The sequence below is a fragment of the Natator depressus genome, chromosome 1, assembly GCF_965152275.1.
Source record: "Natator depressus isolate rNatDep1 chromosome 1, rNatDep2.hap1, whole genome shotgun sequence".
NCBI lineage: Eukaryota > Metazoa > Chordata > Testudines > Cheloniidae > Natator > Natator depressus.
Genome location: NC_134234.1, coordinates 277,458,696 through 277,481,232, shown reverse-complemented (window position 1 = coordinate 277,481,232; position 22,537 = coordinate 277,458,696). Strand labels below are relative to the sequence as shown.

The 22,537-nt window shown below is 41.4% G+C and overlaps 1 protein-coding gene across 12 annotated transcripts in view; it reads left to right on the top strand.

Moving 5' to 3' along the window:
* The window catches only part of NAV3 (neuron navigator 3), a 757,820-nt gene that overhangs the window by 671,063 nt on the left and 64,220 nt on the right, over positions 1 to 22,537 (top strand). For all 12 annotated transcript variants that reach the window (XM_074941992.1, XM_074941993.1, XM_074941999.1 and 9 more), the window contains 3 exons: positions 10,383 to 10,659; positions 13,360 to 14,065; positions 15,491 to 15,979. In XM_074941992.1, coding sequence (XP_074798093.1) covers positions 10,383 to 10,659; positions 13,360 to 14,065; positions 15,491 to 15,979 — 1,472 coding nt within the window. The remainder of the gene's footprint in view (positions 1 to 10,382; positions 10,660 to 13,359; positions 14,066 to 15,490; positions 15,980 to 22,537) is intronic.

The following is a 22,537-nucleotide window of genomic DNA, read 5'->3' as shown; positions in this document are numbered from 1 at the left end:
ACCTTTCAAATAATAATCCATTTCCTTCATGTTTTTACTATATCACATCATGTATTTTTCCACTTAAGACATTTAAATTCCTCAAAAAGCTTTTCCTTTTCTTTTTCAAAACCCCTACATACCCATAGAAGGTGATCTATTTTTCCTCCACCCTACAGAGCACACATAGTCCATCTTTGTGTCTTTTTATTCAAAAAGGATTTTCAGCCAAAATGGCCAGTTAGTACTCTAAGCAAAAGCACTTTGTTAGTTCTATCCAGGCCCGGAAGTATGTCATAATTCTCAAATCTAGAGCACGATTCAAAACATGATCTTCATCTTTTTTTCATTAATCCATTTTTTTTTTTTGCCATTCCTCTTCTAAATTTGTCTGTACTTGGCTTTTGAATCCCTGTTTACTCAGGGGTATCGCTGCATCAATCCTTCCATTTCTTACAGCGTTATTAGCTGCTTTGGCTGCCATTTCATTCCCTGTTATCCCAAAAAGCACTGGGATCCAAGCTGATGCTACATGTATCCCCATCTGTACTAACTCTGTTAGAAATATAACTTCATTGATTAAATCACTTCTGCATACTGAGACATCCTTTTTTATCACCATAAGGCCTGAGATTGAATGCGAAAAAATGACTGCTGTTTCTGCTGGGTGTACATCCCAGATCCAATTTAATGTTAGCATTACAGCTACATAGTCAGATATTCTTTTGGATGTATTAATTCCCAATATTTGTATACAATATGCCATCCCTATTCTTCCTGCCTTTCTTTTTTTTTTTTTTGGACCCATCTATATATATTTGACAAAACCAACTCCACTTTTCAACTGTAGACTGGTACACTTCATTTTTAATACCTACTGTCTCTTTTTTTACTCTTAAATTTATAAAATTAATCTAACTCTACATTTGGACATTTGACTTTCCATCCATAACTAATTTTGCCATAACTAAAAATTTTGACTTCATTCAACTTTTCTTTGTTTTTCAACTGCTCCATCACACTTTTAACTCGAATGGTATGTGGAATTCTAACGTTGTGTGCTTTAGTTTGCCTGTCAAATTCCCAACAGTTGTCATCAGTTTGTTTGGTACTTTCATCATTGCAGTTCCCAGTAACTCTGGCCTGGACGGTGAGGTCCAGTAGTTTCATTCATAGTGTAACTGGCATTTCACTAGAAGCTATCTGTAGTGCATATAAGTGTTGTAAGAAACACAGCACACACAATTCGTAGTGCCTGGGCTTGTATTAAATCTAATTTTTTAAGTTCTGATTGCGATGCTGACCCAAAAACTTAGCAGCTGTAGTCAATAACTGGTATGATTAAGGCTCTGTATACCATCAACAATGTTTTCCTATCCACCCCCCATCCTCAAGTAGTCCCAGCAAGACTTTTAAGCAGGTTAATCCTTTCTGTACATTTATCTTTAACATAGTTTATATGATCTTTCCAAAGTAATTTAGCATCAAATATTACCCCTAAGAATTTTAATCTTTTAACTATGTCTATTTGTTCTCCAGACATATACAGTTAGCATTCCTTTGTAATTTTCCTTTTTGTAAAGATCAGTCCTGTGGATTTAGCAATGGGAAAGTTGAAAACCCATGCATTTCTCCAATCAGAGGTCTCCTGTAACATTTTGTTGATTCTCTTTTCTGCTACCTTTATATTCCTGCTCCTAACCCACATAGCACAATCATCTGCAAATATAGTGACACCTACACCCAGCACTTCTTTTTTTGGGAGATCATTCACTGCAAGAGGGGCCTGGGCCAGACTGTAAATGAGTACTAGACAGGAGAGTATTAGTCAGACATGCCAAACCTGAGGGAAAAAATGCAGAAATTGGGCTTGGTTTTGGCTTAATTGGCTTGTGAGTTGCTTGTTGGCTAGTTTTTGGCTTGTAGCTTGTTGTTTGTTTAGCTTGTAGCTTCTTTTTCTGATCAGCTCCCAGAAAAGGGCGGGGGAGGGGACAAGCAGGAGCATGCAGGGAGAGAGTCAGGGGTGAACAGCAGGCCCACCACAGTCCCAGATTGCACACTGGGGGGATCTAGTCACAGAGTGTTGGCGCAAGTGCTGGAGGAACCAACTAGGGGCAGAGCTCTTCTTGACCTGCTGCTCACAAACCGGGAAGAATTAGTAGGGGAAGCAAAAGTGGATGGGAACCTGGGAGGCAGTGACCATGAGATGGTCGAGTTCAGGATCCTGACACAGGGAAGAAAGGAGAGCAGCAGAATACAGACCCTGGACTTCAGAAAAGCAGACTTTGACTTCCTCAGGGAACTGATGGGCAGGATCCCCTGGGAGAATAACATGAGGGGGAAAGGAGTCCAGGAGAGCTGGCTGTATTTTAAAGAATCCTTATTGAGGTTACAGGGACAAACCATCCCGATGTGTAGAAAGAATACTAAATATGGCAGGTGACTAGCTTGGCTTAACAGTGAAATCCTTGCTGATCTTAAACACAATAAAGAATCTTACAAGAGGTGGAAGATTGGACAAATGACCAGGGAAGAGTATAAAAATATTGCTCGGGCATGCAGGAGTGTAATCAGGAAGGCCAAATCACACCTGGAGTTGCAGCTAGCAAGAGATGTTAAGAGTAACAAGAAGGATTTTTTCAGGTATGTTAGCAACAAGAAGAAAGTCAAGGAAAGTGTGGGCCCCTTACTGAATGAGGGAGGCAACCTAGTGACAGAGGATGTGGAAAAAGCTAATGTACTCAATGCTTTTTTTGCCTCTGTCTTCACGAACAAGGTCAGCTCCCAGACTACTGCACTGGGCAGCACAGCCTGGGGAGGAGGTGACCAGCCCTCTGTGGAAAAAGAAGTGGTTCGGGACTATTTAGAAAAGCTTGACGAGCACAAGTCCATGGGGCTGGATGCGCTGCATCCGAGAGTGCAAAAGGAGTTGGCAGATGTGATTGCAGAGCCATTGGCTATTATCTTTGAAGACTAATGGCGATCGGGGGAAGTCCCGGACGACTGGAAAAAGGCTAATGTAGTGCCCATCTTTAAAAAAGGGAAGAAGGAGGATCCGGGGAACTACAGGCCAGTCAACCTTACCTCAGTCCCTGGAAAAATCATGGAGCAGATCCTCAAGGAATCAATTCTGAAGCACTTAGAGGAGAGGAAAGTGATCAGGAACAGTCAGCATGGATTCACCAAGGGCAAGTCATGCCTGACTAAACTAATTACCTTCTATGACGAGATAACTGGGTCTGTGGATGAGGGGAAAGCAGTGGACATGTTGTTCCTTGATTTTAGCAAAGCTTTTGACACGGTCTCCCACAGTATTCTTGCCAGCAAGTTAAAGAAGTATGGGTTGGATGAATGGACTATAAGGTGGATAGAAAGCTGGCTAGATTGTTGGGCTCAACGGGTAGTGATCAATGGCTCCATGTCTAGTTGGCAGCCGGTATCAAGTGGAGTGCCCCAAGGGTCGGTCCTGGGGCCGGTTTTGTTCAATATCTTCATAAATGATCTGGAGGATGGTGTGGATTGCACCCTCAGCAAGTTTGCAGATGACACTAAACTGGGAGGAGAGGTAGATATGCTGGAGGGTAGGGATAGGATACAGAGGGCCCTAGGCAAATTAGAGGATTGGGCCAAAAGACAGCTGATGGGGTTCAACAAGGACAAGTGCAGAGTCCTGCACTTAGGATGGAAGAATCCCATGCACCGCTACAGACTAGGGACCGAACGGCTCGGCAGCAGTTCTGCAGAAAAGGACCTAGGGGTTACAGTGGACGAGAAGCTGGATATGAGTCAACAGTTTGCCCTTGTTGCCAAGAAGGCCAATGGCATTTTGGGCTGTATAAGTAGGGGCATTGCCAGCAGATCGAGGGACGTGATCGTTCCCCTCTATTCGACATTGGTGAGGCCTCATCTGGAGTACTGTATCCAGTTTTGGGCCCCACACTACAAGAAGGATGTGGAAAAATTGGAAAGCGTCCAGCGGAGGGCAACAAAAATGATTAGGGGACTGGAACACATGACTTCTGAGGAGAGGCTGAGGGAACTGGGATTGTTTAGTCTGCGGAAGAGAAGAATGAGGGGGGATTTGATAGCTGCTTTCAACTACCTGAAAGGGGGTTCCAAAGAGGATGGATCTAGACTGTTCTCAGTGGTAGCAGATGACAGAACAAGGAGTAATGGTCTCAAGTTGCAGTGGGGGAGGTTAAGATTGGATATTAGGAAAAACTTTTTCACTAGGAGGTTGGTGAAACACTGGAATGCATTTCCTAGGGAGGTGGTGTTATCTCTTTCCTTTGAAGTTTTTAAGGTCAGGCTTGACAAAGCCCTGGCTGGGATGATTTAGTTGGGGATTGGTCCTGCTTTGAGCAGGGGGTTGGACTAGATGACCTCCTGAGGTCCCTTCCAACCCTGATATTCTATGATTCTATGATTTATCATAATATTAAATAAGGTTGGGCTGATAACACTTCCCTGTGGTGTACCATTTTTAATATTATATATATTCAGCATAACTTTCCCAACTCAGACTTGCATGGTCCTTTTACTCAAAAATTCTCTAATCCACCCATACATTCTTCCGTTTATCCCTGGTGCATGTACTTTGTACAATAACCCTTCCCTCCATAGCATGTCATACACCTTTTCAATATCTAGAAAGACAGCTATAATGAAATCTTTGTACCTCATACTTTTTTGTATTTCAGTTTCTAATTTAGCAAGGTGATCACTAGTGCATCTTCCTCTCCTAAAAACCACTCTGTGCCTTATCTGTAATGCCATTGTTTTCCAAACAAACAACCAATCTTTCATTCACTATTCTCTCCATCATTTTACACAGACAGGATGTAAGGACAATTGGTCTATAGGTATCCACTTTTGTGGAAAGTTTGCCTGTTTTTTGTATTGTAATTACTACTGCATGTTTCCATTCAACCAGTCTCAGTCCTTTGGTCCATATAGTGTTAAATAATTCCAAGAGAACCCTCAAACTGATTTCACAGACATAGTTCAATGTTATGTTACGTACCTTATCTTTACCTGGAGATCTGTTTTTGCTGATATCAATAGCTTACTCAAGTTCTCGCATACAAAATCATTAATTCAGTATAGTATTTTCATGTTTAGAAACATAGAATCATAGAGTTGGAAGTGACCACAAGGGTCATCTAGTCTAACCCCCCGCCAAGATTCAGGATTTGATGTGTCTAGACCATCCAAGACAGATGGCTATCCAGCCTCCTTCTGAAAACCTCCACTGAAGAAGCTTCCACAACCTCCCTAGGCAACTGTTCCTTTGTCCTACTGTTCTTACATTTAGGATTTTTTTCCCCTGAGATTTAATCTAAATCTGCTATGCTGTAGTTTGAACCCATTACCTCTTGTCCTGCCCTTTGTGGCAAAAGAAAATAACTTTCCTTCATCTTTTTTATGGCAGCCTTTCAAGTATCTAAAGACCTCTATCATATCCCCCCTTAATCTCTTGTTTTCCAAACTAAACATATCCACTTCCTTCAGCCTTTGTCATATGGCTTACACTCTATCCCTTTGATCATCGTGGTCGCTCACCTCTGGGTCCTTTCAGGTTTCTCTACATCCTTTCTATACATTGGTGACCAAAACTGGACACAGTACTCCAGCTGAGGTCTAACCAGTGCTGAGTAGAGCAGTACTATCACCTTCATGTTATGCCTCCGTTAATGCAACCTACAATTGCATTTGCTTTTTTTGCAACAACATCGCATTGCTCACTCGTGTTGAAATTGTGATCTACCACAACTCCCAGATCTTTCTCAGCAGTGCTGCTGCAAAGCCAGTTATCCCCAGCCTCTATTTGTGCATTTGGTTTTGCTTCCGTAAGTGTAGCACCTTACATTTATCTGCTGAATTTCATTTTGCTGTCTATAGCCCAGTTCTCTCATTTATCAAGATCTCTCTGAATTTTAGTTCTATCCTCCAAAGTACTGGCAACTCCTCACCCCCAATTTTTTGTCATCTGCAAACTTGATCAGGATGCTCTCTATACCTAAGTCCAAGTCATTAATAAAGATGTTAAACAACATCAGACCCAGAACAGATCCTTGTGGATCCCCACTTGAGACCTCCTCCAATCCGACATCATTCCATTAACAGTTACTCTTTGTTTGTGGTTGTTTAACCAATTATTTATCCACTTAATTATACTTTATACTGCCCTAGCCATAATTTTCATTTTTTTCTGATTTTTTCCATTTGTGACGTATCACAGTGGTTCTCAAACTGTTGTTTTCGTGAACCGCTTGAAAATTGCTGAGGGTCTCGGCAGACCACTTAATGATCTTTCCAAATGTTGTTTGTACCATTAGCTAACTTTTATAAAGCACTTTGGATAAAAGCACTATTTATAAAAAACTTAATAGTTAATTATTTTTGTTCTACAAATAAAAGCACACAACTCATATTTTAATATCAGTAGTCTTACCTTTCTCATGTGATAGAGGTACCCACATTCCCTTGTGACGGCAGCCCCCGAGCTGGGGCTGGGAAGGAGGGGGGGATCTCCCCCACTGCAGCAGCCCCCCAGCTGGGGCTAGGAAGGAGGGGTGTCTTTCCCTGTCTCCGCCAGTGTGGCAGTTCCCGAGCTGGGGCTGGGAAGGAGGGGGGTCTCTCCTCACCACAGCAGGCACAGAGCTGAGGCTGGGAAGTAGGGCCATCTCTCCCCGGCAGCTGCAGCCCTTGAGCTGGGGAAAGTCGTCTCTTTCTCTGGCCGCCGCAGCCCTGCACATCCCAAATTCCCTCCACCCCCTTTTCTCACCCTACTGCCCCCACCCACCTACCCCTATTCCCCCAAGGCCAGCACCTCACCTTACATGTGCATCTTCTCCAGGGTCCAGACACCTAATTAGTGGAGCCATGCCAGTGCAGCTCCACTAATTAGGTGAGTGGCCTTTCATTCTCTCGTGTACTGCCTCCCAGGTGCTCACCTTAGAGGGAACTATCCGTGGACCACCTCTGCTCTATCATAAATGCAATAAACTAGGGCTGGCTGTCAATTAATTGCAGTTAACTCAAGCAATTAACTCAAAAAAATGAATCATGATTTAAAAAATGAATCATGATTAATCACAGTTCTAATCGCACTGTTAAACAATAGAATACCAATTGAAATGTATTAAATATTTTGGATGTTCTTCTGCATTTTCAAATATATTTATTTCAGTTGCAACACAGAAAACCAAGTGTATACTGCTCACTTTATATTATTATTTTTAATTACAAATATTTGCCCTGTAAAAATGATAAACAAAAGAAATAGTATTTTCCAATTCACCTCATACAAGTACTGTAGTGCAATCTCTTTATCAAGAAAGTGCAACTTACAAATGTGGATTTTTTTTGTTGTTACATAACTGCACTCAAAAACAAAACAATGTAAAACTTTAGAGCCTACAAGTACACTCAGTCCTACTTCTTGTTCAGCCAGTCGCGAAGACAAACAAGTTTGTTTACATTTACGGGAGATAATTCTGCCCTCTTCTTATTTACAATGTCACCAGAAAGTGAGAACAGGCGTTCGCATGGCACTTGTGTAGCCCGCATTATAAGGTATTTGCATGCCAGATATGCTAAACATTTGTATGTCTCTTCATGATTTGGCCACCATTCCAGAGGACGTGTTTCCACGCTGATGACGATCATTAAAAAAATAATGTGTTAATTAAATTTGTGACTGAATTCCTTGGGGGAGAATTGTACATATCCTGCTGTGTTTTACCCACATTCTGCCATATATTTCATGTTATAGCAGCCTCGGATGATGACCCAGCACATGTAGTTCGTTTTAAGAACACTTTCACAGCAGATTTGACAAAATGTTAAGAAGGTACCAATGTGAGATTTCTAAAGATAGCTACAGCACTTGACCCAAGGTTTAAGAATCTGAAGTGCCTTCCAAAATCTGAGAGGTACGAGGTGTGGAGCATGCTTTCAGAAGTCTTAAAAGAGCAATACTCCAATGCAGAAACTACAGAACCCGAACCACCAAAAAAGAAAATCAACCTTCTGTTGGTGGCATCTGACTCAGATGATGAAAATAACCATGTTTCAGTCTGCACTGCTTTGGATTGTTATTGAGCAGAAACCATCATCAGCATGGACACGTCCTCTAGAATGGTGGTTGAAGCATGAAGGGACATTATGGTTAGCACATCTATCACGTAAATATCTTTCAACACCGGCTACAACAGTGCCATGTGAACTCCTGTTCTCACTTTCAGGTGACACTGTAAACAAGAAGTGGGTAGCATTATCTCCTGCAAATGTAAACAAAATTGTTTGTCTGAGTGATTGGCTGAACAAGAAGTAGGATGGAGTGGACTTTTAGGCTCTAAAGTTTTACATTATTTATTTTTGAATGCAGTTATTTTTGATACATAATTCTACATTTGTAAGTTCAACTTTCATGATAAAGAGATTGCACTACAGTACTTGTATGAGCTGAATTGAAAAATACTATTTCTTTTGTTTTTTACAAAGCAAATATTTATGATAAAAAATGAATATAAAGTGAGCACTGTACCCTTTATATTCTGTGTTCTAATTGAAATCAATATATTTGAAAATGTAAAAAACATCCAAAATATTTAAATAAATGGTATTCTATTATTGTTTAACAGCGCAATTAATCGTGATTAATTTTTTTAATCACTTGGCAGCCCTACAATAAACCTTTATTTTTTTCATCACTCGTAGATCGCCTATACCTTCTGCAGTATTTATCATATTCTTTATAGAATGAGGCTGTGTCTGCATGTTTTCCTGTGCTGATTATCTCTTCCTTTTCCACCTGATATTTTGAGAGTCTCCGTACAGCACTAACACAGCTGCTACTCTGAAACCTCATGAGATATGTTAACAATTTTTGTCTTGTGTATGTCTTTAGCTTGCCTTGCCACGATACACTCTCTCTATGCCAGACTGTCGTTATCACTGCAGTTGCTACATTTGACCTCTGTCCCTTCCATAGCATTTTCATAGGAGTGCTTTCTCCTACATTTATCATATCTTGTTTTCCCTTTACAAGCTGTTGTTGGCACTTATAACACCTTAAGGGAGAGATGATATATGGCTTGGTTCTTTAATATCTGAAACCTTAGTGTTACTTTCTCGGGTGGAGTCCCTCCCTTACATGTAATCAGTACAGCTACTGATGGCTTGCTTTCTCCTCCTCGTTTAATAATTAGTCATTGACTTTAACACTTTATCTTCTCCTATGCTAACGGTTATCTCAACATTGGTCAGCTCTAATGACACTCCATATATTACCCCGTTTTTTTTCCAGTCAAATACTTTGGTAGCTGCAGCTTATTTTAAACTTTCCATACATTTTAGTTTTTAGCAGTTTGTCAGCTTGTTCTTTGTTTTTACATTCAGCTAAGAGATCACCATCTCGCAGCTGTAGACAACCTGTGACCGCCAATAGTGGGCGGACACAGTGTAAAGTGGGGGCCATGTGACCGCCCCATGTCTAACCTCTGGGAGGAACCTTCCAGCCCCACATCCTTGGACAGCCAATCCCGCCAGCTTCTGGGGATGGGGTGGGGCCATAGGAGCAGGGAGAGTGTGCCTCTGGGGTGACCCAGGGAGACTCATAACACCAGTGTCTTCCTGAAGCTCCCATGCCCTCACAGACACGTCATCAAGGGGAGGGGCATGGCCAATGCTCCTACCTTCAGCTGAGCAGAGGTACCCTGCTGCCAGCACCTTCCCCAGCAACCCCCAGCTTTGTGGCCTGCCACGCTCTCCCCGCCAGAGTTACCTGCCCAGTGGGGGTGGGGGGGGGAGGCTCCGTCCTTCTCCTGCTGCACCTCCCCCAGCATGCTTCGGGCTTACGTGGCCCCTGTCTTTGACAGCCGGGCCCAGGTGGGAAGCGGAGAGGGCAGGGCAGAGTCACTTCTCTTGCCAGCTGAGGGTGGCTGGTCAGGGTTGCTGCCTCTGTGCAGCATGGTGGGTGTCTGCGAGAGAGCCCAGCTGGAGAGGCAGTGGCAGCGGACTGCCCCTCTGCTCCCCGCCCAGCCTGGCTGCCAGGGAGAGGGGCCAAGTGAGCTGGAAGTGCCAGGGGTGAGGAGCAGCAGGCACTCCCCCGCCAACAGGCCGAGCAGAGCAAGCCATGCAAGGGGAGCTCAGCACTCAGAGAAATCGCGGGGGGGACGGACGGACTTGTTTGTGAAATCCCTAGGGAGTGGAGGGACAATAACGTGTTACATCTGAAGACTGAGGTAAATTGAGTTTCATAATAGCATTCATAATATAATCTGTGGTACAAAGAAATCAGTTTGCTTTATTCTCCTTCTCTTCCTTGGATTTAAAAAATGAGAAAATTTTGAATGAAGCTGAGACTTACCATTTCTTGTGATGTAAATGTCTTGTAGCTGAAGACTGATTCAGAGAAACGGTCCGTAACAGACAGTGAAAATTGGGGCAGCACTGAAGAACTGAAGAAGCCGGAGGAGGACTTTGACAGCAATGTAGATGGCAGTGGTAAATGGAAGGGCCTTCCCTCGGGGCTGTCCGAAGACTCAGAGAAGGGAGGTCAGAAAGCATCTCTGTCTGTTTCACAGACTGGATCCTGGAGGAGAGGCATGACTGCACAAGTCGGAACGACCCCATCCAGACACAAAGCTGGGACAAGTGCTCTCAAGACACCAGGTAGTATTATAGCTCAGAAAAAAAGAGTCTGTAAGGGGTTAAATATAATTAATAGATGTTATAAGCATGTCACAGGCAGTAGAAGGTGTTACAAATGGTTATAAACAATAGTTATAAGCCATTGACTCACCTATTAGTCTCTACAGCAATTGATTAATTAACAATTAAAATATATATTAATCATTTATTAACCATTTATAGATGTACCCTTAATATAAAGTGTGACTGAATTTTGCTTTATTGTCATGGGAGTAGATAATTTCTTATCAGGGAATTGTAATGTATTGTTTCCCTGTTTTTCTTTCTGTTATTTTATGTTCTCGGAAAGACTTACACCAACAGTTGTTGAGAGTGTAAAACAAAAACAGCACAGATTACAACAGTATAGGGGAAAAGCATTGACACTGAGGTGGGAGAAACTAAAGTGAACATTTTTGAATCAAAGTTTAAGGGTCAAATGAGGCTCCAGCTATAAATAGTGTAGCTTACTGCTGAGAAAAGAATTCTGTCTCTTCTTTTTAAAACTTGTGAAACTTTTTCTTCAATACTAGATGACTTGCAAAAGTTCAGAGATATATCATCCCCACAAAGGCCACTTAAAAATAGTAGCAACCAGTGTCAGTGTTTTGGCAATCTAATTTTGAAGCCAAAAATCATAAGATGATGGGAAGTAAAGATGGAAAAGACCTCTATTAGATTGTCTAGGCCAGGGATCAGCAACCTTTGACACGTGGCCCGTCAGGAAAATCCGCTGGCTGGCCGTGACAGTTTGTTTACCTGCAGCGTCCACAGGTTCGGCCGATCATAGTTCCCACTGGCTGCGGTTCGCCATTCCAGGCCAACGGGGGCTGCGGGAAGTGGCGGCCAGCACATCCCTTGGCCCGTGCCACTTCCTGCAGCCCCCATTGGCCTGGAAGAGCAAACCGAGGCCAGTGGGAGCTGCGATCGGCCGAACCTGCAGACGCTGCAGGTAAACAAACTGTCCCGGTCTCCTAGTGGATTTCCCTGATGGGACACATGCCAAAGATTGCTGATCCCTGGTCTAGGCCATCCTTCTGCCAGTGCAGGGTTGTTCTCTGCAGTACATTTTCTAGCACATGGCCCTGTCTAGTCAAAAATGTTTCTTTCAAGACCATTTAAAAAATATTTTATGAACCAGCAGAGGAGCCTTCAGCCCAAGTCTGGCATGGGCTAAAGCCACCTTTGCGTGTCCCTGATTCTGGAGCTGCCAAGTGCCAGTCTGGCCCCAGACTGTAAATTTAGAGAGGCCTGAAGACTGCTTTTATCTACACCATCTACAGCACCCCTTCTGGGTCCATTCCAGCAGCTAGAGCTCATCTGGACTCAGATATGCCCTAGCTACACCCCTGCACTAGCAACTAGGAGTAGGGTGGCATAAGGATCACTACTTCTGCTCTGTACCACCCAAGGATTTCCCTGTGCTGGTAGAATCCTCTGTTCCATTGGAACAGAGCAAAGCAGCCACAGTGCAGGAGAAAATTGAAGTTTTTATTTATTTTGAAAAAAATCCATACACTCTGTGTATGTATATATATATACACATATGATATATACATGTGTGAGAGAGTGTACAATGCACTGTGTGTGTATATGTACATATGTACCTATTTCTACAATAATGGAATTGGATAGAATAAGAGAAATGTAATAAAAACTTCTTCCTCTTCATGACAGTTTGACACCATAAGAGGAACCACTCCATAGAGATACAAACTTGCTATAATAACTTGCTATATTAATGAAATACTATGATGATCTCAATATAAATGTCTTTAGAAGTTCTTATGATCTTAGAGTAGGCAATCTACGAGAAATCGAAATTAAAGAATGTAAAGAGAAGTGACCGTTTTGATTGTCACCGCAAAGGTGTTTGTAAAGGTAAAATAAAGTGATTGTTTTAAATCATATTTGTAAACATTTTTAACATTTCACAGTAGCACTGTATAGCAGTGTAATCTAGAAAGATGCATGTGTGTGTACTAATGAGGACAGTCTCACACAAATAACAATCGTGAGGAGATACTGGGGATATGACAAATAAAATTAAATCATAATACTGACCTGATGCTAGATCAACAGTATTATGACTTATTATTGCCATTTTGTAAATAATCATTGATCATTGTTTGCACCTTTACTATCACAATGAAATTAACTGTAAGTGAATGAAAACGTATGCAATGAAAGCAAAACTGAAGGATGAAGGCGAAGTCATTTCTTCAAAGATAAATAATGTATTTTTGAATTGTTAATTGCTGTTAACATTTTATTTTCACATATTATTTCTTCAGTATACTGTATTACTAACCAAAAAACAACTTTGTCTAAAAATCATAGTTTGAGCTTCAAGCTCTTCTTACAAATCACATGAGCTATGCCCACATCATGTATATGTAGCTAGAAATCCTCAGTAGAATTTCAGTCTTTTAATACCTGATGCTTATCTTTAATATACTGCATCTGGTACTGACTACTGACAGAGATGAGATATTGAACCAGGACTAGATAGACTTAATATCTAATATTGAACCAGGACTTAATTGGTGTGTTCTCTTATAGCAATTTATCTGCTTGTATATCGTTTATATCTCAAAATACAACCATGTAGTAATTATATCTTGATATTAAGATACTATAGCTATAAATACGGAGGTCTATATAAAATATACTCTTAATTAGGAAAAACAGATGATGCAAAGGCTTCTGAAAAAGTGAAAACTCCCCTCAAAGGCACCTCTATTCAGCGCTCTCCATCAGACGCAGGAAAAAGCAGTGGCGATGAAGGAAAAAAGCCTCCCTCTGGCATTGGACGATCAACTGCTACTGGATCTTTTGGATTCAAGAAGGCGGGGGTGGGATCTTCTCCTATAATCACCGCAAGTGGGGCAACCATAACAAGTGGGTCAGCGACTCTGGGGAAGATGCCCAAATCCGCAGCCATTGGTGGCAAGTCAAATGCAGGGAGGAAAACTAGCTTAGATGGGTCACAGAATCAGGATGACGGAGTATTACATGTTAACTCGAAGACCACGCTGCAGTACCGGAGTTTGCCGCGCCCTTCAAAATCGAGCACAAGTGGTATTCCCGGCAGAGGTGGACACAGGTCCAGCACCAGCAGCATTGACTCTAATGTGAGCAGCAAGTCTGCAGGGGCTGCCACCACCAAACTGAGAGAGCCCACGAAGATTGGCTCAGGGCGCTCCAGTCCCGTCACCATCAATCAGACAGACAAGGAAAAAGAGAAAGTGGCAGTGTCTGATTCCGAGAGTGTTTCATTATCCAGTTCCCCCAAATCCAGCCCAACCTCCACCAGTGCCTGTGGGACACCGGGACTCAGGCAGCCAGGATCCAAATACCCAGACATTGCCTCGCCCACATTCCGAAGGTAATGGGTTTGCTATGAAATCCTGCATTTAAAACTAAATAAAGTGTGAAAGAAATATAAAATATTTATTAACAGAATTCTTAAGGAATGCGGCTCTCACTGCAACTCTGAAATGAGTGTGTCTTGAATTTTGACCACTGTCCCACAGTAGCTACATGTAAATCATGAAGAGTATAACAAGTTCTCATTGAATATTCAGATAAATCCCCAAACAGAAGAAAGTCCTCTCATTTATGGAGGTTCTGTCACTTTAATGGTGTTTGCAGCCTGTGGGGGGGAAAAAACTAATGAGCATTTTGCTCCATAGAAATACTGATAAATAAAGTATTTGCTTTTAAAATCGTCAGTAACCTCTAGCTACAAGGATTTTATTATCTTTGTCGTTTCATTACGTCCCTCATCAGAAATATTAACAAAATGTGAATCCGTTGGAAATGCCCTAGTCTAATGTTTATGAAAGTGCACTAGATGAAAGACTTCCATTGTTTAAGTAAAAGCCAATGCTGCCCTCCTGTGGTCTATAGCCAATACATCTCCATTTAGTGGGTGTAAAATGACTGACCTACCGTTGATTATCATGGGCTTTATTATAAATAAAATAGATTGCTATGCCATCTTTATTGATTACTTTATTTCTGTGACAAGTTCTGCATTTATATTGAGAGTGTATTATGGACTGCAAACAAAGTGCTTAAGATATTTTCAGCAAGAGACTAAATCATCATTGATTATATTTCAACTTATTTTGCGGGGGCTGGGGCAGAACATAGAAACATAACCTCCATAAACTGCTGGTAACAGCCACATGACATGCATGTCTGTCCTTTCTGCCCTTGAAAAAGGATTGACACATTTAGCTCTGTGTATATTATTGTATCTGACTAATTACTGTTTGGCTCATATCCATACCACCATCTGTGCAAAAGGGGCAGGGGGAGAGTGTGTGTGGGGGGAATCTTACACAAATATTTAGCTGTTTGACACTGTGAAGAGTGCCCTTTTACAAGTGATTCCTGCAATCATTTTAGCTGCTTATTGGAAGTAATGTTTTTAGCAGTCTAATGGTTTAAGTGTAGGAATGTAGGACTTAAACTAACTACTGGATCTGGGTGAAAGTTTAATCTGTTTATGCAACCATAAAACCAAAGATTTGCTTGTTTTTCATCTCTGTGTGAAGGCCTATACCTAAAGAGAACACATCTGAAAAACAGTGAATGAGAGCTTTTGATAATAGAATAAACCCCGTGTTAGTGTGATGTAGTTAAGTGGATTTAATGTTGAGAGGTGATTAATCAACAAGGAGTACATTATTTTAGTAGCAGTAATTAAATGTGGAATTTGGCTCTCGTGATGTTATGCCTTGAATGTTTAAGGTGGGTGTCAGTTTCTCTGAATAACAACTAAAACTGTTTGTTTTACTTTTAGGTTGTTTGGTGCCAAGGCTGGTGGCAAAGCTGCCTCCGCACCCAATACAGAAAGTGTGAAACCCACATCAGCAATGCCCAGCCCTAGTACCACATTAGCACGGCAAGGCAGCCTAGAATCTCCATCTTCGGGTACAGGCAGCATGGGCAGTGCAGGTGGGCAAAGTGGTAGCAGCAGCCCCCTCTTCAGTAAACCCTCGGAATTAAATACAGATGTTGTAAGTTTAAGTCACTCCTTGGCTTCCAGTCCAGCATCTGTTCACTCTTTCACGTCAGGTGGTCTCGTGTGGGCTGCAAACCTGAGCAGCTCCTCAGCTGGCAGTAAGGACACACCAAGTTACCAGTCAATGACTAGCCTGCACACGAGCTCTGAATCTATTGACCTCCCTCTCAGCCATCATAGCTCTCTCTCTGGATTGACAACAGGCACTCAGGAGGTTCAGAGCCTGCTCATGAGGACTGGAAGTGTCAGATCTACACTATCGGAAAGGTGAGCTTAACTGTAGACGCAGTGAAAACAAAAACAGTGAGAATGCAACAGAAACAACAGAAAGAGAAAGCCCAAACGAACACCATCAAAAAGAGAGAGAGAGAGAGAGAGAGAGTTAAAAGTAATCTCAGGCACTAAGCCTGGCACACAGCTCTTGGCCACTTTTTGCAGTTTTACAAACACATTTTCTTTCTTTTAAAAATGTTTTTTACTCTCTTGTTGCTCTGTGAAAGAGCAGCACAAAATCAAAAACCAGCGAAGGCCCCAATCTGGCAACTTGTTTCCCATGGGAGATCCTGTGTCCAGTCCCCACTGAGGTTGATGGGAGGTTCACTTGGGAGGTAAACTTGCAAGGTCATGGCAGTGCTACACAATGTTTTGACAAGTTCTGCACAGAACATGCAGTCCAGAACAAGAGAAATCCCACCTCCCCATAATCTCTTCACTGTCTTGTCTACCCACAACTGCTGTACTGCTTTAACTATGCAGGAAAAAGTACAACTCCTCTAGCATGGATGCAGTTATATCAATGTAAGGGTTCTTATACTGGTATAGCTTATATGTCTGTACAGGGAGGGAAATAAGTTGAACTAATACGGAAATGGTTTTCCCATCCCTGAGAGCTTTTCAGATTTAAAAAAAAAAATCTTGACTTACGATGGCAAAAAGTTCAAATCCCAAATATGTTTTTGAACCAATAATCCAAAAAAAAAAGTTGACCAGGTCAATAAAAGTCTTTTGTTTCAGTACTTGTGAAATGTTTCCTTTCAATTTCAACCATTTTCAATTTTGTAAAACATTTTTAGTATAAATTTACTAACAATTCAAAGTGAAAAGTAGCTTTGAACTGAAAACCAAAACTATTTGTTTAGAAAATGTCAAAACCAAACATTTAGACAATTTCAAAACTTTTTTAAAAAAAAAAAAAAGAAAGATTTGTCAAAACCAAGCCATTCCTACAAACAGTTCCACTTTTGATGTATCGGCATTTTCCAATGAACAAAATGTTTTGTTGGAAAATTCCCAACCAGAAATAAGCTGTACTGGTGTAAGGCACTTTTGTGCTGGTATAACTGCATCCCCATTGGGGTTGTACCAGTTTATGTATATTGGTAAACAAATTACGCCCATAAGCATCATAGTTATGCCAGTGCACAATCTGTGTAGACCAGCAGAAAGATAAAAATACATTGACACACATGTGATTTTAAGTTGTCCTTGGCCCCTCAATGTATATGTAGTAATTACATTATATTAGGGCTGTTGATTAATTGCAGTTAACTCACGCGATTAACTCAGAAAAATTAATGGTCTTTAAAAAAATTAATCACGATTAATCACAGTTTTAATCACACTGTTAAACAATAGAATTCTAATTGAAATGTATGAAATATTTTGGATGTTTTTCTACATTTTCAAATATATTTATTTCAGTTGCAACACAGAAAACCAAGTGTATACTGCTCACTTTATAATATTTTTATTAAGAATATTTGCACTGTAAAAATAAACAAAAGAAATAGTATTTTTCAATTCACCTCGTACAAGTACTGTAGTGCGCTCTCTTTACCGTGAAAGTGCAACTTACAAATGTGGATTTTTTTTTGTTACATAACTGCACTCAAAAACAAAACAATGTAAAACTTTAGAGCCTACAAGTACACTCAGTCCTACTTCTTGTTCAGCCAGTCGCGAAGACAAACAAGTTTGTTTACATTTACGGGAGATAATTCTGCCCTCTTCTTATTTACAATGTCACCAGAAAGTGAGAACAGGCGTTCGCATGGCACTTGTGTAGCCCGCATTATAAGGTATTTGCATGCCAGATATGCTAAACATTTGTATGTCTCTTCATGATTTGGCCACCATTCCAGAGGACGTGTTTCCACGCTGATGACGATCATTAAAAAAATAATGTGTTAATTAAATTTGTGACTGAATTCCTTGGGGGAGAATTGTACATATCCTGCTGTGTTTTACCCACATTCTGCCATATATTTCATGTTATAGCAGCCTCGGATGATGACCCAGCACATGTAGTTCGTTTTAAGAACACTTTCACAGCAGATTTGACAAAATGTTAAGAAGGTACCAATGTGAGATTTCTAAAGATAGCTACAGCACTTGACCCAAGGTTTAAGAATCTGAAGTGCCTTCCAAAATCTGAGAGGTACGAGGTGTGGAGCATGCTTTCAGAAGTCTTAAAAGAGCAATACTCCAATGCAGAAACTACAGAACCCGAACCACCAAAAAAGAAAATCAACCTTCTGTTGGTGGCATCTGACTCAGATGATGAAAATAACCATGTTTCAGTCTGCACTGCTTTGGATTGTTATTGAGCAGAAACCATCATCAGCATGGATGCATGTCCTCTGGAACGGTGGTTGAAGCATGAACAGACATATAAATCTTTAGCACATCTGTCACGTAGATATCTTGCAACACTGGCTACAACAGTGCCATGCAAATGCCTGTTCTGACTTTCAGGTGACACTGTAAACAAGAAGTGGGCAGCATTGTCTCCTGCACATGTAAACAAACTTATTTTTCTGAGCAATTGGCTGAACAAGAACTAGGACTGAATGGACTTTTAGGCTTTAAAGTTTGACATTGCTTTATTTTTGAATGAAGTTATTTTTGTGCATAATTCTATATTTGTAAATTCAACTTTCATAATAAAAAGATTGCACTACAGTACTTGTATTAATAAGAAGATATGGAAGGATGTTGAGTATATGCTAAATCTTATAGTTTTGCAAAAGATGTTTAATATCACATTAAAAATGTTAATGGCTTGGCATAAGCAGCTCCCACTTCTAATACTTCATGTATTTGTTCAGTGATTTAATTTCAGTGATTCCAAATACTTTGGCCTTTGGCGATATTTTAAAATTTTGTATCTGTCCACGTGGAGATATTTTGACTGAGTCCTGAGAGAGCCATATATGATGTTGATCTGGCCTCAGAATGAATCAACACACAAATTTCTAGAGAAAGTTGTCATTTCTTGATTTATAGCCCCAATAGGATCTTTGTAGTCTGATTTTTTTCCCCAAAAGGTCTGTTAAAAAAAATTGTGTTGTTTTATGCAGTTGAACCTTCATATGCTTTTTCCAACAAAAATGTTGTTTCGCAACATTAAGAGACAGAAAAAGGTCCCCTTTCTCTTCACGCTGTAAGCCACAGTTATAGGGGCACTGATTGCTTTCCAGACCCGTACTGGTAGTAGACTGGAAAGCCGTGCGGGAGTAGCTGTAGCAATATTTCTTCTTTCTTTCTTTACTGGGAGCAGTTGCATAAGACTGAAAGAGCTTCTCATAAGCTGCATCACCGCCTGCAGGTATAGCTATATCAGCATAGCTATACCAGCAAATCCTTTTAAGTCTAGCCAAGGCTTGAGGTGCGAATTTATACCACTATAACCGTATAGACACACTTATTCTGGAATAAGAATGGCTTTCTCAGTTTATGTTATGTCACTTTGGAAGGCCCCCAAAAGCCAATCCTATATCCAGAATAAGAGGGTCCACATGGAAAATTATACTAGTATAATTTCTATCTGTTAAATTATATCGGTATTGGCTGGGGAAACTATCTTGTGTAGACAAACCCAAAGTCAGAGATTCCTCTGTATTTTTTACCTCTGTGGAGTATTTACAACTTTTATGTTCCTCTTCTGTGTGGCCAGAGCAGAGGAGGAGGGATATTAGATAAGTGTTGCAGAATTAACACCTGTCTAGATGGTAACAGGCAGCATCATGGGCTGCTGTGCTCAGCAGAAGTCAGGTAGCTGGTTACAGCTCCTTGATTCTCCATCTCTTCCTTGGACTACTCCCAGCTAGAGCAGCCTAGGTGCTGCTTTAACTTGTGCCCGCTGATTATGTTCCCTAAGGGTCCCAATTTTATAGGGACGGTCCCAATATTTGGGAATTTGCCTTATATAGGCACCTATTACCTCCCACTCCTTGTCCCGATTTTTCACACTTGCCATCTGGTCACCCTACCTGAGGACTATAGACCAGTTAGGTATAGCCAAGTGCATTTCACACCATTCACTTCCTCACCCAACCAATGAATCACCTCCCTGAGCTTGGGGCTGTGAGTAGGGAAAAAGAGGGATCATCTGTGATCTCCAAGGACTTCTGGAGAACCTCAGAGAGAGACTTGTGGGTGGTTTCCACAGCTTAAAGGGAACAGAATGGGGATAGAGAATCTGCCCCAATGTTGAGAAGGGGAATGTGGGCATTTATGCATGTCTGCTTGCAGCACTGCTGTTGGTAGTTTACAAGGTGTATGATGATGTGGGTATTTATAACATTTTGTGCCATTCTCCCCCTCAGTGGTTCTGACTTAAAAAGGCAGTTCACCACACTTGTGATGGGTCTTCCAAGAAACTCTAGATCAACACGTTAAATCTGACTTGTTTGTGCATTATCTCTAGAGGTCTATAAACAGTAGGATCAGCGTAGCTGTGACCTAGCAGTATTACTCTGCATTACAATTCAGAAAATCTACTTTCATTTACTGGTTCTGGTTTTTCCTTTAATCCCATAGTTATTAGGGTTTGTAGAAGCAACATGTTCAGCTTCATAAAGGGGGAGGGAGTGCGTCCTGATGCTAAAAAAAAAAAAAAAGACCTAGCCAGTTAAGGAAGCTAATTAACATGCTGTCATATTAGCATTAATTATTAATAGCTGCAATGTGGACATCTCAATTTTGGAGGATTAGTCAGAAGATTTAATAATATTTTTAAATACAGAATAAATGCTTGTTTTGTTTCATTTTGGGCAGCTAAATCATTTCCATTCCCCAGTTAAAGAATATTCACCTCGTTTTCATTTGGATATCCACATTCAACCCCCACCGCACCCCCCCTTAGAGTGGGCTCCTAAATTATGGTGGCTGTTAGGTTGTAGTGTGGACATGAGTCACAACATTTCAGGCACTGGTTCTTTAAATAGTGTCGCTATTTTAGGGGTCATGGTGTATAGCTTATTTTCGATACATGAAAACATACAACCTAAAGAAATGTCAGAAAATCTATTCGCAAAAAGAAAAGGAGTACTTGTGTCACCTTAGAGACTTAGGTTAGTCTCTAAGGTGCCACAAGTACTCCTTTTCTTTTTGCGAATACAGACTAACACGGCTGCTACTCTGAAACCAGAAAATCTGTTCCTTGTCATGGGCTTTGGAGTATACACAGAAGGAAATGTTGTTGATATTATGCTCATTATTATTTGTAATATATATTGAAGTGGCACCTAATGGCACAAATCAAGAATCAGGGCCTTGTTTATTACAGAGGACTAGTAAATGCATGAACCATGCATTTAAATCCATGTAATCTTCTCAGCCTGGGTTAATTTTTGATGACTGTTCGTATGCCATGGTTAGGCTGGAAATCAAGTTATAGGTTTATCACTGGATCAACCACTTGTAGACAGTTATAGTCAAGCTTACACTGCATCACTTTTATGGGCATGTCTATACTGCCTGAGGTTCAGACTATCGTGGTGTGAATAGCAATGAGCACCAAAATGCTGTACTGTAACTCCCCCATGTGGATGCTGGAGACGTGAACTAAATTCCTCGTTGACATTAAGGTAGACCTCTTCAAATAGGACTACATCAATGTGAGGTAGGAATCTTTTAGTTCATGTCCATAGCGTCCACACTGGGGAGTTATAGTGCAGCACTTTACACACTGCTCTTCACACCCCTATAGTATAAACTGTGGGGCAGTGTAGACAAGCCCTGAGTAGCTTCCATCAACTTTCTTCTCCCTGTGCAGAGTGAGGCCCTGACTAAATTAGGGACATTTGCTTTATTAATTCCTACCATTGCTAAGACCGGTTGAGCTCCTCTGGAGTTAGTAACGCTGAGAGCCCTAGCTGAGATGAGTGGCTGGTTAGAGCATTTTCAACATCTTGTCAACTAGACCTGCTGTGAGCAAGGTTACATAAAACTATGTTGAAAACTCCAGCGCCCCATCTGCATGAGGGCTCTCAGCACTGCTAACACCACTGAAATTGAGCCAGTTAGCAATAGTGTAAAAGTTTTAGAACTTTTCCCTAGGAAGGCAGTGTGGATCCAAGTGACTGTTTGTCTCTGATGCTTCTCTCGATGGCGTAAAGTACATGCTGATCAGCTTTGTGGTCATGATGTGATGGAACATAGAACCACCCCCCCCCGCATACACACACACACACACATATTTCATTTAATCCTCATATTGACATTGAATTATATTTCCAAAATAAAATAGTGTATTTCACTGAAGGGCCAGATCAAGTGTTGCAATTACCAATCAGCTGAAATCCTAGATCATAGGTGCCAACTTACTCAGATCCTGGGAGTGCTTGACTCCCGCTCCACCCCAGGTCCCGCCCCCACTCTACCCCTTCCTTCAAGGACCCACCCCTGCCCCGCCTCTTTCTGCCCTCACCCTGCCCCTGCCCGGCCCCTCCATCCCCTTCCCCACCTCTTCCTGCTCCTGCTCCTCCCCTTCTCCCCAGCGCCTCCTGTCCGCCAGCGGGGGGGAGGCGCTGGGTGCTGAGC